At 40.8% G+C, this 16,090-nt stretch overlaps 1 protein-coding gene across 1 annotated transcript in view; it reads left to right on the plus strand.

Annotated features, from left to right (window-relative positions):
- Positions 1–16,090, plus strand: part of LOC138267863 (collagen alpha-1(XXI) chain-like) — a 603,972-nt gene that overhangs the window by 412,588 nt on the left and 175,294 nt on the right. Inside the window, exons 13-16 of the mRNA XM_069217091.1 lie at positions 2,615–2,659; positions 5,570–5,623; positions 9,042–9,095; positions 14,293–14,346. Of these exons, the coding sequence (XP_069073192.1) occupies positions 2,615–2,659; positions 5,570–5,623; positions 9,042–9,095; positions 14,293–14,346 (207 nt within the window). The remainder of the gene's footprint in view (positions 1–2,614; positions 2,660–5,569; positions 5,624–9,041; positions 9,096–14,292; positions 14,347–16,090) is intronic.

Consider the following 16,090-nt stretch of genomic DNA (forward strand, 5'->3'; position numbering starts at 1 on the left):
CCGGGAAAAAAGACAAGTTGATACACAGCTTTGCTCCAGATTCCGTCTTGATTTCATAACCATGCACTATGATAAGTCTTCCTCAATATAAATACATTTTAATTTCAGAACAAATGACATTAAATAAACAACAACAACACAGCTTGAGTTGTCTATGAAGACCCTTGGTGCTCGGAGATGTAGAAATCACCATTGTTGAGTTTTAATCATCCATAACATTGTGTTGTATATGGCCCCGTATGCACCACCTGTAAGCTGATCCTCTGGAAGAACTCAGGCGAGGGAATGGAATAATGGAGGAGTCAATGCATCCTTCCTCATGCCACGTTTACCTCCCTCAGGCTGTATTCTTCCCCGCCTCCGTCCTACAACTCTCATTAACTCTGCCCCCCCCCCTCAAAAAATACAGAACATCACAAAACCTGCCATTATCCTACTCTTCCCCGCCATCACTGGCAACACCCTTTCAGCCGAAATAGCACAAATAGCATTACCTTCTGACCTGCCACCCTCCTATATTTCCTTAAGCAGTGTAAATTCCTTCTTCCCCTAAAAGATAACAAAATATACTATAACATCCTGTCACCATCCGACCACCCTTGGTAATCCTCTGCCCAGCCATTTAGTATGATTATTTTAAACCCCGAGTAGCTGGCCTCTTGCTAGCCTCTTTTACTGCAGCTAAAGCTTTCCTGACTGCTGGTCTCTCCTCTTTCTAATTACAGATTGGAGAGGCAGCACCATTCTGACAGCTGCACACAGTTAGTCGCATTGGCACAGGCGGAAGTTGTCCTGTCAGCCGCTGGGAGGAGCGAGTGTGCCCCGCCCCACAGCTGACAGGACAAACAACAAATGCCAACCTAAGAGAGCCATTCCCCTTCCCCCACCACCTGCCTCAGGTCTGCAAGGACCTGAAAGAGGCCGGGGAAGAGAGCAGATCCCATCTCGCCATTGCCCACTACATTCGGGCCTCAAAATCCCCCGTCGACATTGGGTAAAAGACATAACAACGAAACAACTTGACTTTTTCACTGCTATAAGGTAATTGCAGTGCATAAATAGAATTTAACTCTAATACCCAAGCTAATGACTTTTTATGTAACTCATACACTAGCTTAAAGTATAGCCGGAACTAGAGTTATTCCAGCACTCTCTTTAAGGAATATGGTTTTACTATTAACTTTTTTTGTACTAAACAGTATAAAAGATGTATTTACGTACCACTTGCCAAAATGAAGAGAGCATGAGCATCAGTGCACAAAAGTTCATATTAATTCCAGATAAACGGTTCTCACATGGTGTAATATGGGCGTTTGTGTAGAAGACTATATTAACTTAAAATATGCCAGAACTTTAAAGCACGAGAGTTGCCAGAATATTAAAATCCCCATTACGTGAACCATACCTCTAAACACACCGAGTACACAAAGCACCTTCCAAGTGAAATTCATGTAGATCACTGTCATCTGTGCTTGTGCTTAATGCTGCTCGGAGCCTGGTGTAGGAGGATGCATGAATGCCTGCTTGGGCGAGGCAGCTCTCCACCAATGGGCCTCACCGAGTTAACACACCCCAGGGGAGGCAAAGAGCCCAGCAAGACACAAGTCCCTGCCACACTGTCATCCGCCTGCTACAGCAATGTGGTCTAATGGGCACCTACCGGCGCGGCTCCTCCATAGGGGCGGAGGAAAGTCGCCCCCCTTCCAGCAGCTGCAAACCTTTTCCCAAAACAGGATCATAAACTCTGTTTCTGATCCTGTTTTGGGAAAAGGGGCAAGGCCACAGGGTGTTGTGCACTGAGGGGGAGTGCACAGCACTCCCTCTCAGAGCACGTGTCTTTGGCCAGCCGCCTCGTGCCGGCCAAACACATATGCGCACAGGTCTCTCTCCAGCCCAGTAACATGTTGCTGGGTTGGAGAGATCCTGCACAGGCTCCCAGTCCACCAATCTTGGCGCTGCTTTGAGCAGCATCAGGATTGGCCACAGGGCAGGCTGGGAGCCTGTGCCTGCAGCCATGAGGAGACAGAGTAGAGCGAATGGAGCAGCGTGGCAGAGGAGGTAACTGCTTTTTAAAAATTATTATTATTATTTTTTAATTTAATTTAATCACCTAACCTCCCCCCCACACACACGTACCACCTCACCCCATCCCTTCTGTTGAGTGGGAGCCGCAACTGGCGCCTAGAACTGAAATCCACAAAAACATACCTCCTAGCATAGAAGGAAATCTGTCTTTTGTTTCAAACAGAACAAGGCTGAAGAGGGACTTTTATGTAAAGGGGTTGGATCTTTGACAGTACAGGGGAAAAAGCTCGAAATCCATGACTAAATGAATTCACAGGGAACATCTACTTACTATTCCAAGGGCATAACTCGAGTTGTGGACCTACTCATATCATCAGAAGTGTGATGAGGAAGACAGACAGTGTGATAATGAATGAGCTGATAAAGTTTATATTATCTGAGTACCAGGAGTGATAATGAGAAGTTCCACCACACAGATCGGAATTCCAGTGTAATCCCTGTATGAACATGCCTATTTTATATGTAGAACAACTTGCTTTAAGGTTGATATGTACCATAAAAAATAACTGCTCTATTTTATATTTTATAGGGGGAACCAGGTCTTCCTGGTTTGCAAGGAGTAGCTGGAGCAAAGGTACAGTTTTGATGCCAGTCAGCCTTCGACAAACTGTTACATTCTAAATTGAAGTGCTACATTCTGAGTCCTACACAGCACATTAGTACTACTTATTGAGACACCACTGTAGGCCATCTGGAAATTATGTTTTTTTTTTAATGATACCATAAGTGTAAGATGGACAGTCAACTGTGTTAGCGATATTCGCATACTTTATCAATGCCAACACAATTTCAGACGCTTTTCGAGTCACTTGAAGACTCAACAAGGATCGCATTTAGACTAAATGTATTTTACTGATGGCAATGGGGGGTGCTCAGTGATGAGGAGAAAACATTTACCTGGTAGAGTAAATAGATATGCAAAATATATGAACCCATTTTTTTTGTGTTCTCATTGTTTTGCAAAACCTTTTAGCTACAGCTCTGAAGGAGGATACAAAGGGACATATTTACAATAACACGATGCACCACTTTTCTTGCCCCCCCCCCACCAGCACCTAATGGCACCATGGTAGAGCAGTATTTATGATACGGCACACCATGGTGGTCATTAGGCCAATAGCGGCAGCACTTTTGACAGTATTATAGCGCTTTGCTGCACTAGTGTAAAAAATGTTGACGCTAGGTCAGCAAAGTGCAAGGAGGCCAATAGGTTACTATGGGTGCGTCATTTCAATGTCTGCTTTGAGCAGGTGTTAAAAATGATGCCAATAATAGCGCAATGAAATATTGTAAATTTCACTGCATCATTTTTGCAGGGCTCCTAGCGCCAGAATGAGGGGGTGTTACATTATGGTGCCATAATGTGGCTTAAAGGGTTGCAAAGTGCCACAATGCATGCATTGGGCCACTTTGTAAATATGACGTGTCAAAAAGGCCTCCTTAATGCCAAATTAGCATTAAAAATGATGCTAATGTGGGGTAAGGAGGACCTAGGGTTTTTTAAATATGTATCAAAGTTTCTTCTACAGTCCTTTACCTCTCTCTATCACAGTATACTACATTGGGTTGTTATATGTGTAACCTTCCTGTGAAATATGTAGTATTCTTGCTGAGATAGCTTGAGAGTATGTTTCCTAATCAAAATCCAATAGGCAACTTGTTTGCAATCAGCAACTTAGGTGCCTGGACCTGAAACTTGACCTTTTTTACTGTGTAGTCCTCATGTTTAGTTACACAAACCCTCACACCCACTTCTTTTGCTAGGTCTGTACTGTTCCCACTGCTGTTTTCTCTCCCTGTCTGTCTTGTACCATTATATTGATGATCCTGGACTTCTTCCTCTGCCTCTGTCCTTCTGCACATACTGTAGTTACCAATGAGTGACAAATCCTCATGCCTGGTACTTGTAGGACACCTCCCTCTAAGGCTGGAATAGATGTCACTCACTTACTATTTATTGCCATTTTTGAACCTGGAATACCATCACCCCTGTTCTGTTGACCTGAGACATCCTCCACTCTCTCCTCTGAAGCTGTATCCTGGAGAACTTATCTTCTGCTTGCATCTATTGTCTGGCAGACTATGCAATGAACAACAGATGTTTCCACTAAGACTGCTCCTCAAGGTAGATTAGTCTCTCTTTCCTGGAATGGTATCTGTGTTAACTAATGCATAACACCCCCTCATTACATAGGCATAACTTGTGCTCAAACACTCCAGGCACAATATCACTACTTCAAACACATGCACTACTTGGCACAGCTTTGGTTGAATGGTGAACTCCATTGAGTTAGGCCCTAAATTATTTCACTGTAACACATTATGCATCAATAATTGTTGCTGTGTTCACATTTGGGTGTACAATGCATATCTTGTTTTACAACATATGTTTTGTGAGCCATAAACCACCTTTAGATGGAGAAACAGGATAGACCAAGGCTTGCTCGGTTCCTATCACCATATGCCTTGTTTCTGAGACTGTGAATTGAAATTTGCTTTAGGGGAGCAGCTTTCTTAAGGTGTTGCTATGATATAGGAAATTGATGGAGAGGTAATGGCTCGGTCTGCAGATTACCAAGTTTTAAGCTACTTAGGCCCAGATTTAAGAGGGCCTAGCGCTATCCTATTGACGCATTAGTGTAATTTTTTTATGCTGATGTGGCGTTAGATGGCCAAAAAAGTAGTGCTATATTTACAAAATTTACAAATGCATGCATTGCGCCACTTTGTAATCCCTTGCACTACATTATGTCTGTGATAGGGCATAATGGATGCAAGGGGAGTTTTCTCCCATTAGGGAGGGCTAAATAAATGGCTATTCTAAGAGATTTCTTTGCATCATTTTTATCGGCGTTTTATAATGCCTGTTCAGAGCAGGCGTTAAAAGGAGGCTCCTATTGTTTTCAATAGGGCTCTGGGTGCTTTGTCCTGCAAAGCACCAAACTAGCGTCACAAATTCTGATGCTAGTTCCTTAACTACCACCATTGTGCACCGTATAATAAGTACGGCGCACACTTGGTGGCATTAGGAGGTGCTAAGGAGAGCAATATATGTGGTGCTGCACTAGTTGCAGCGCCACTTTTCATAAATCTGCCTCTTATAGCGGCAGTTGATCCTGATTGATTCTAAAGTGCTATCTGATTTTGTTTATGTTTTAAGTCTGTTTTGCCAGATACCTCTGATTGTCTTTTTAAAAATTTGTAAAGCTTTTATCTAAATAGATTGGTGTTCTTAACATGCAATAGAAATTATTTAGGACTCATGTTGTGTTCTATTTGTCTGTATGGTGTATGTAGTGTGTTGTTTTATGATCTTTTCCTAAGATCGAATAAAGTTATATATGATTTGAACTGAATGTGAAGTTTTGCTAGCCAGTACTTATAGCCGTCTTCTGTTGTGGCCTATACCTCTTGATGCATTTGGAGAATCGTGAACATACATTATTTATGCAGATTGGACTAGTAATGTTGGATTACCTTTCAGGGTCCTGAAGGTCCTTCTGGGCAAGAAGGAAGAGTAGGAATTCCAGGAAAGAAGGTAATAATTCTTAGAGTATTTGAGGTTACGTTATCCATTCCATCCATCACATTTTGTGTTTTCTCAAAACTTAAGAAAGTGGTGTAACTTACTTGCTCTTGTCACGCATATTTACACTGTTCATCTTTGCATTTGTATTAGCAATTACCATGTACCTGATATAGACACAAGATTGCATCTGAACCAAACTAGCAATCCTCAGTGTTACAGGCAAGCAGGATGGACGTGGTCACCATAGCAGCTGTGTCAACCTCAGAAAATAGCTTACCAGAACCCCCTTTCTAACACGTCTTCTCATATTTAGCCAACCAAAGTTCTTTAAAACTGCTGCAGTGGAATCGTTTTATAGAATTTCCTTTTCCATATCAATTTGGCATGAAAGGACATACAAGTTTTGACTCTCATCTGCAATATCTTTGCATCTATCGGGTACTTAACAGGAAAAAAGGCCCTCATTGGAAGAATGTCAGTGGCCCTACATAGACTTAGACCAGCCAGCCCGGAGGACCTCAAACATTGACCTATTAAATATACATGAAGCATAGAAGGTTCCTATAAGGGTAGTACAAGAAATGTATACAAGATCCTCCAAAACGTTACAGTCCGTTGGTCACGACTTGAAGCAGCCCTCCTATATCAGGATCAAATTAAAACTTAAGTGGGGAAACCCCACCAATTTCGAGTTCTAATATATCTATTGATCATAAAGTGAAACAAAACATCATCTTTTCAAAAAAGTTTTATTTGAGATCTGCTTTTGATACCACTTTAGAACATCCCACGATTCTGAAACCTGATCACAGCCACTTTGAAGCAATGAGATTCAGATCATATTAACTGCCCTGAAGAAGCAGTCTTAAGTGCTGTAAAACACGTCTTGTTGTTGCAAAGAAGATCTACCCTTCTTTTGCTTGTTTTTATGTAATATACTGTGTTGCAATCCATGTAAATATATTAATATTAGTGTAAGTTTAAGAAATAAGATTAAGCAATGAGCATTTCTTCACCTTGTAAAACCACTTGCGAGTTGTGCAACAATTTCTACCTGCTCAGAGGATGAGAAAAGTGCCGGAGTAAACCTCCAAACAGGTAATAGGTTACAGATTTTTTTTCATATCTATGTTTCATTCATGAATGACCTTGAGTTAGACACAAATCTCTCCAACAGTTAGTATTGACTATTAACCCGCCTGGCCACAGACTCTAGGACTTTGTTATTAAAAATCGCACTTTAGAGAAAGTACAGTCTTTCTTATATTTTGGCTGTATTTTTCATAACTCACTGACTTGGATCTAGTTATGCTAGACTCGTACTAAGAATAATGAGAGTGTATCATAAGCTACAGGCATGCAGGCAATGCATCCCATGTGTGACCAAGCAGTGTGTGGCTGAGCACCATGCTGAGTGTGTATTTGACCGCTTCCGTAGCACAGACCAAACTGATATTTCCGCACTTGCATTACCCAGAGGAGTGCTCTGCAAGTAATATGGAGCAGCGGGCAGCAAAGATGACAGGGGAACAGCTGAGTACAACATGGAATTAAAGAATTCAAACGTTAGCTTCTCTATTTTATAAATAACTCAGTGGAGGAGTTTCAGAAAGGAGGCGTGGCCAAGCTGTAATATTTGACTTTAGTGGTGTATCCTGGGAAACCTACTGGAAATTCTCAATCCAAGATGGAAGAACGGTTTTTACAGTGATGTGAGTTGCTAATTAAATTATGTATGAGGAGGCATCTAAAGTGACAAATGTATCACAACACATTTGTTCCTACATTTATTGTGTTCATTATCCAGTTGCCACTATCTTTGTCTCAGATTTGTTTTTTAACTGGAGACTCTGCTCGATTTCTTCTCAATTCTTCTTATTTGGCTCTTCCTCCTCCCTGATGTCAGTGGGAGCTTGGTGCCATGTTATTCAGCTCAATATAGGCCTTCATCCATATGCAAGAGCTATAAGATTGTATAGAAGGATTTTTGTCTCCGATATGGGACCCCCTTAAAACGATTATCATTATTTTTAAGCTACATTTTTAATGTACAAGGTGGCAAAGTGGATGCAAGAAGAAGTCGCTGTTCGGTAGGCAAGAAGGCGATTCACTAGTCCTTCTCAAAGTCCAGTCCTTGTCAACTTATTGCATTCAAGGAAGTTTAGCTTTATGCAATCACAGGCTAGGAAATAAATAAATGAAAAATATGTTCGCTATTTATAAAAGTAAGCATATCTCATATGCTTCTTATGGTGCTGCAGTTTGGGGGTTTACCAATAACACTAGTCTACAGGTGGAGGAAAACAGATTTGTTAGAAGATTCTTGAGAGTACAATAAAATATACCCTAAGTTTCCTACAGTGAGGAACTGAGTCTAAGTCACTTTAAAGATGCTATTAAGCTAGGACCTCTTCTTTATGCATTTCTGACTCCCTGCAGCACAGCTGAACCATAAAATTATCTTGGGCTCTGTGACTTTGGACACCGGTCACAAAAAACAATGGCTCAAACTTTATAAAGATGCCTGTATGGAATCAGGAAGACTTGATTTGTTTGTGACCCCTTGTGAGATTGGGGAAAAAGATGAACTGGGGGTCAAGTATATCTTTCTGCAGTAAAGGAGGTATATCAGGGATATCACTAAGATAATAAAGCAGTCAGTAAGGCCCTTTATCATTTAAAAAAAGACTCAGTGCTAGAGCCTTATTTGATTCTGGTTCACAATACGTAAGAGCAGAATGCATGAAAAAGAGTTAGGATGGACCAATGCTGTCGTTTCCAAAGAGCTGGACTTCTTTACATTTCTTGAATTTATGCTCCTTTGAGTATAGCTCAACGCAAACTATGATGCAGTTCATATTTCTGTCATTTTTACACATCTGCATAGTTAAAATATCGTTTGCATTAACTATGATATGAAATGATATCAGTTGTAGACCAACTTTTTTAAATTTGCAAATGCTATTTACTCCTATAATTTATCATAAGGGCCATTTTCTGTACAGTGCAGTTAAAGTAATGGCTAGTGTAGCTGAGTGGTCGATCTTTCAGGGTTTTTAAAGGTGTGTCAGATGTTGATCAATTTGATGATTTTACCTAACAGATATAGTAGCATTCCAAGGTCCATGTATTATTCCCAATTTCGAGGACTAGTAATCTCCCAATTCAGTGGTGGATTTACCAGGCAGAATTGTTAGTGTCAGCCCAAGTATCTCCACACCTGAATTCCAGGCAACTCGTAGTGAGGCCTAATATTTCAAAGAATTATGTGAACGTTGTACCTGTGCAGAATTACAAAATAATGTTAGATATGATAAAAGGTCAGGTGTGCGGGGATTGTGCACACAGATGTCTGTGCATGGGTATGTGAGGGTTGACACACCTGTAAAGTTTTTGCTTATTTCTTTATTTCATGTGACAATTACAGGGAAGCAAAGGAGACAGAGGAGCTCAAGGGTTTCATGGGCATCAAGGACCACCGGTAAGTCAAGAACAGTATTTTTTTAAAGGGATCTGAGTGTTTACAGATCTGTCTTCTCAACTTCTCAACTTTTCTATTTGCTAGGTTATCATTCCTCCTTGTTCATCAAACTTCCACCTTGGGCTCTATGCTTAACTCTGTTTTTCATTTTTGTTTTGTCATCCTTCTGACCTGGCGCCTCAGCTCCTCGCATTAATATTCCATCTCACTGTACTATTTTAATGGTCCCACCCCCTCTATCTGTCTTCCCTGATTACTGTGCGTATGTGTGTACTGTATATATATATATGGATATATAAATATGCTAGAAGCTGAAAGATCACAAGAAAACAACAACCAGCCAGGGCAAAAATCGGAATCCCAAAGGATACAATAAGTTACCAGAAAGTGAAATATCCAAGAAAGAAGTGACTCAAACAGATGGTCTCACCAAAGAACAACAATATATTTCAACTACGACGTTTCAGCTTCCACCTTCCTCAGGTAGAACAAGATGATTTGCTCAGTGGCTGCACAGCCGATACTGCTGGATTTTCAAAAAGCATCATGAATGAAGATTCCAATTGGAATGTGGAATCACCTGAGAACTCTACAGATATGCAGAAATCAAGTGGTAATATCAATGATGTTCAGTCCATCTGGATGCAGTGATTTTAAACGGTACATCCAGAAGTTTTCTCTGATGCCCAGTAGTACTTCCTTAAAACATGTTCCACAGGGAAAATCTTCAAATCTGACAGTAAATGTTCCACAAGGTTAAAACGATTGGCTACTGGCTGGTCAAGTTTCTTGTTAATGATTGCTGATTTGTGGTTCCTGAATCGTGTACGGAGGTCATTCACTGGCCTACGTATTGTTTTTTTTACATCTTGGCACTGAATCACATAAATAATGCATGTTGAGCGACATGTAAGATGTTGTCCTATTCCATAGGTCCTTCTTGTAACAGACCTAGTTACTGATGATGTTTGTAAAAAGTATTCATATGTGATGCACAGCAATGAACTCCTGCATTGTTCAAAACCACATTATTATTTCTTCTAGGATAAGACACTATAATGTAGTTAAGTGATGTATATTCTTACACTATCTGTGACTTTTTGAGAAATAAAAACTATGGGTTTGAGTCGCCAAAGTAAACATACAGTGTTGTGTAGGTTTACGATTTTTTGCTATTCTGAAAGGTATTTTCCTAGTAGTATCATTGCGAAAGCAGAGTCACCTCATACAAAATAGGACTGTTCAACCCTTTTGTGTACAAAAACTTCACAGTCTTAAAGATATTACCAGTGGTGGCTGCCGCAAATCTCAAGGGGAGAGGTGGAGGTGACAGAGACGGAGGGTGGGGGTGAAAATAAAAAAATAAATAAACTAAACTTACCTTAACGCCACCGTCTCCTGCTGTGTCGCTCTCCTCTTCCCTCTATGTGGTGTCCCAGCATTCACTGGGTCACCAGCACAGACTCCCTAGCAATCCTGGTGCTGCTTTCATGCTATAGCTAGGATGAAAGGAGCATCAAGATTGGGCTGAGTGGCTTGGACTGCTGCTCAGACACAACCCTGGGGCCTGCACAGTTTCTCCAGCCTGGCTGCAGGAGAAACCTAAGAGGGCATGTGTGTTTGGCAAGCCTGAGACTGCTGGCCAAACACACATACTCACTTAGGTGCACTCTCCCCTACTCCCCTTCCTCCCTCCCCCCTTTCCCACGGCTCGCCCCTCACTTCACATGCTGCTGGCTGAGCCAGCAGCATAAAAATAAAATGATAGTGAAGTATTGTTTTATGTTTCTGCTGAGATAGGGGGGCAATGCTCCTTCGCCATTGTGAATGAGCCGCCCCTGGATACTACTAGTAAAAACCTTTGTGAAAAGTGTAAGTTTACCTTTGTGAATCAGGCCCATTGCATTTACTAATGAATATTTGCCATGCAGGTCAATAATACTCCTATATTTGATCTCCAGCAAGTTGTGAAACGAATTAGTGATGAAAGTCAAGGCAAACTGGTGAAGTTTCCTTAAGACTGGATTCATGTTCTAGCTGTGCATGAGACTATCACTGGGATTGATGGTGTATCTTAATTTGCAGGGAAGCACAAATCATCACATAATTTTTAGCAACCTCATGTAGCTCATGCCTAGGGTCTATGTGGTGCTCATAGCAAGGTGCGTGTTTTAGACTGGACTGGAGATCATGTGAGCATTCTAGGTTGTGAATTAGGAGAGTGTACGGCATACTGTGAGAATGTAAAGCATACTCTGTGCTCAACCAGTTGTTAGCTTCTATACCTACCCTGCAAGCAAATGTGTCAGTTGGGAAGCTGGAGTTTAATAAAGGGGACATCTGACCATTGCCCACAGTTTATTGATAATACTCAATTAATTGTATATCTTAGCTGTTCATTGGCAAAATATGACCTATGAAGCCTTCCTATCTTCCTCGTGCAATACCTGTCTTTCTACTTCTCAAACTCAGGGTCAAATTACTTTTTTAATGCTGACACTTAAACATTTCTAATAGCACAGGAAGGATTCTGTGCATCCGTGAAGCATCCTTAGCGAGGGAGTCAGTTGGGAAAGGAGATGCTGTGGGCCGATGTAGAGGTGGATGTAGAAGGAAGGCCAAACTATTTCCATCAAAGAGATATCTGGAAGTATTTCTGTTTGTGGCTTCTCCTCTGGATGAAAACGTTTTCCAGAAATAGGGGACAAATCTTTTACCGAAAGTTAACTCTAAAAATGTCAGTTAAAACATACTGTTTTTAACAAACATTCACCAATTGTAGTTGCCTTATGCAACTATAACTATAACTTGTGCCTTAAAGTAACTGTAACTCAAACCATCGCCATGCACTGTTAATTACCTTCCATATTGCATCACTCATGACATGTTCTATTGCATCTTTCATAATGTGACTTCAACATTTGAAATGAAATAATTGCTGAAAACATTATGCCTGGCGGGGGTGCTAGTTATAATTAATTTAGGGGACAAGTTATAGATACTCGAAATAATTATAACTGGTGAAATTCAGTGGTTTTGTTAATTTAAAACTGCATGTTTTAACTGACATTTTTACCTAACCATAACATACATTTAACCTTTGCTTTTTCAGGGAATTTCTAAGGTTCTATAAAATAAAGTAACATATTATTACAATTCCTAACAATAATGTCACTTTAACCAATGTTTTTTCAGTATATCTATCTATCTATCTATCTAGTTTTGAGCAATTCATGCTCATACAAATTGTATTTTCATGCTGTGGAGAATCCATGGAGCCAATAGATTTCATAGAGACATCTGATTGGCTGCCACCACATAAACAAGGATGTGGAGTGGCAGCCATCTTAGGACTCTGGACAAAAATACATATGGGGGCAGGGTAGAGATACGCCGACCTCCTAGGCTTGATGGTGGGGTCCCAGAGCGACCCTGCCTGAGGCCAAAAGCATTGTCTTTTGTAATTGTGCAGTAAACCTTGGACCAGAAATTCCACAGAAAGCCCATGATAGACTCTCCTCTCATCCACCCCATAGTATTTTCATGACATAGGATCCAAGTTATAGCAACTTAAAGACAGGCATGCAATTTTAAAGACTTTATAGCCTCCAGTGTAATGTGTTGATTATCCTGATAGTTTGATCAAATATCTTGACTGTGGAAGCTCAATGACATGCATCATCAATCACTGCTTTGATAGGACATGAGAATCCAACTAATATTGTATTCGGGGATGGCACAGAACCGGCTGAATTCCTGGCTTGCAAGTTTGCTTTTGTGTAAAAAAGGTTTCTGATTGGCCACATGAAACAAGGAGGTCTCCCAGCAAACTTTCAGTGCACTCAGGAGTTGCTCCTTCAGGCTGGCAGAGATCTCTAAATATGGCAGGTGATAGTCTGCCCATGTATAGTCAATGACCGCAGGAAGACAACAGGCCACTCACTAAGCCATAAATGAGACCTTAGTTGCCGTCAGTAGAAACAAAGACATACTTTAATAGCTGGCAGAAAATGAACATAATATGAAAACAGTTCACTTTTGCTGTATGCATACACTGAATAAGGCATGTTGTTTGTGTGTTGTGTCTGTTTGTGTGTCTGTGCATGTGTGTGTGTGTGTGTGTTTGTGTATAGTGGAATGGAAGTCTGTAGATAGTTACAGTCAGTAAAATTAAGCCCTGACCACAGCTGTGCACTTGAGTGGTGTAACATGAACATAAATAGGACACCCTTATCTACTTGCCTGGTGCATGTCTCATTCTGAAGAACCTTTTTGAAGACTTAATAGTAGTTAGTCTACATAGGTAGAGACAGCTCACAATTCATAATTGTGTGTTAGTCCCCTACAGAAAAGATTCTCCATTTTCTGCAGTGGTATTGTACACAAATATATATGGCTGTATGGGTTCAGTGTTTAACAAAACTTTATCTGTTTCACACATTGAATTTGAATAGGCAAAAGGTTGACTCCTGGAACTATGCAAGACTACCACTGGGCTACTGCCCATTAAAGAAAATTTGGCAGTGACTGGATTCCAGTGACATCACCACCAGTAGACAGGAGGACTGATTCTCATTTGCTTGGGAGCATGAGCCATACAACTCTGCTCACATGGGTTGCACAATCAACAAATAATTCAGTTCAGGATTATCTTGCTAGCCTGTGGCCATAAAGCACCTCAAATGTACATCAGCATTCTGCTAACCTATATTTTGTTGGTGTGGGCAGATACCACCAGCAGATTCCTATGAGACCCTATGGTACAGGGAAGACCACAGTGGGGCATGTGAGTGCTTGGGAAAGCAGTACAGAGATGCTGTCTCAACAGAGGGGATGAATGAATGCCCCCTCAGAGAGACGTTTACACCCAGTATGCCGTGAACCGCTTGGGGTTAGATGGCCAGACAGGTATAAAACGGACCACCTCACTTCTTTCACTTTAACTATCTACTTCTGTTTTTAAGTCTTCCACACCGTGTTACCACAGCTGTATGGGGCACATCTTGTTTTTGGGTCTAAAATTACAAACAAAGGAATTCCTTCTTGCTCTGTACTTCACAAACTCTATTTCTGAAACTTAGATAATGTTTTTTCCTGACAACAGAAACTACTACAGCAGAATGTAGAGTATAGTGTGTGCTATAGGTGCTTTCTAAAGAACCCCCGGTCTCTAAATATTGTCTTTTACATTCCACAGGGTGAACCAGGGTCTCCCGGAAGAGATGGAATTCCAGGGTTAAACGGTTTAAAGGTCAGCTCTGTGTATTGTTAGAGAATGGTGATTCAAGTATGTTTTGGCCTAATTTTTAGTATTGCATCATATGCTTCTGATGTCACACTCCAACAAGGTTGTGTTTAGTGAAAGATTTGTGAAACAAATAGTTCCAGAATTTTATGCTCAGTATTTTTGAGTGATACCAATAGAAGGTACTTTTTACACACACACAAATACCATACACACAGTACATGTAATTAACTAAACGTGGAACAAATGTGCTTTTCTGCAGATAACTTTTATAGCAAAAAATAATAATTCGGATGGAAAAACTCCTTCATATATACCCCTATAAAATATGATGTTGCTCCCATCACGTTTCCACCCAGAAACACAATTACTCCCTGTCTTATCCAGGTGACTGGTTGACACCTGTGCGGTATAACTCAATAAGGACGCTCAATGAAGGACCACACGCCAATTATGAATACAATTTAGCTTTACTAGAATTTCAGGTAAATGTATGCATTTAGAAAAGCATCTATTTATATATGAGTACACTACAAAGAGTATATATATATATATATATATATATATATATATATATGAGCAAAGAGTTCATTGACAGATATAAGCTTTGATTAACTGTATACCAAAATGATTCACACTACGATGTTCAGGAAGCAAAATATAAATGAGCTGAATACTTCAGATAAGCTTTGATTAACGGCATACCAAGATGCATGTTTCAATTACTGCAGCAAGCCCACACTATGATGTTCAGAGAGCAAAATATAAACAAGCTGAATACTTCAGATTATAGACACAGTTGTTCAGAAAGCATAATATAGACAAGCTGAATACTTCAGATTAGAAACACAGTGCAAGCATAATAATCAATCATAATAATATAACAGAGAAACAAAGGCCTTTCATCCCTGGGTGGAACTTAACTTAGTCCACGAAATGCTGGGAAGCCCTCTACCGCCCGCTTGGACCTCTCTCCCCCTCGAGCGTCACGGTCTCTGAACAGCAAAACAGGGAGGCAGCACTGGGTCTGAAGATGACAGTTTTCACAACTCCATCTGCGAGCTTCAATTCACAACTCCATCTGCGAGCTTTAATCCCCTCACCCGCCTTTCAGTGCTTAAATAACCTTGGATTCTATCCCCTTCCAGCATTTTCTAGCTATGTTATCAGCACGTCTCTTGGCTGCTCAGCCATTCCCTGGCCATTGTTTTCATTCCATCTTTTTACTGTGGTCTCGTTCTCAAGGTTGAGACGGAATCTCCTATACAACCTGTTTCTTACACATGCAGCCGCGAATAAGTTTATCTATGGAATGTCATTAAAAAAAAAAGCTTGAAAGCGAACATCGTGAATGTTTCCACGTTGCTCGGGCTTCAGCAAGCATCACGCTCATCTACACTGTTCAAGCTAGTTAACCCTTTGCGTCACAATGTCTTCCGCACCTTTCCTTATACTGATCTCTCCCGCTAAGAGCAACTGTGCATACATTTCTAGGATTTAGAAAACCCACAGAGGGGATTTGATTCCTAAAAACTTGCGAGTCTACAGGCATTCACACACTTTTAGGGTGACCCGCACAGAAGCACCTACAGTACCACCTCCAACTATAAACGTATGAAAATATCAATTCCACCATCCAGTCCGAATTAATTATTCGTAGATTATTGAACACACGTAGGGTCAGATTTAAGAAAAGTGGCGCTACATTGCATGTAGTGCCACTTTTCTTGCACCCCCCTACCGCCACCAT

This window comes from Pleurodeles waltl, chromosome 2_1, assembly GCF_031143425.1.
Source record: "Pleurodeles waltl isolate 20211129_DDA chromosome 2_1, aPleWal1.hap1.20221129, whole genome shotgun sequence".
In the NCBI taxonomy this organism is placed as follows: domain Eukaryota; kingdom Metazoa; phylum Chordata; class Amphibia; order Caudata; family Salamandridae; genus Pleurodeles; species Pleurodeles waltl.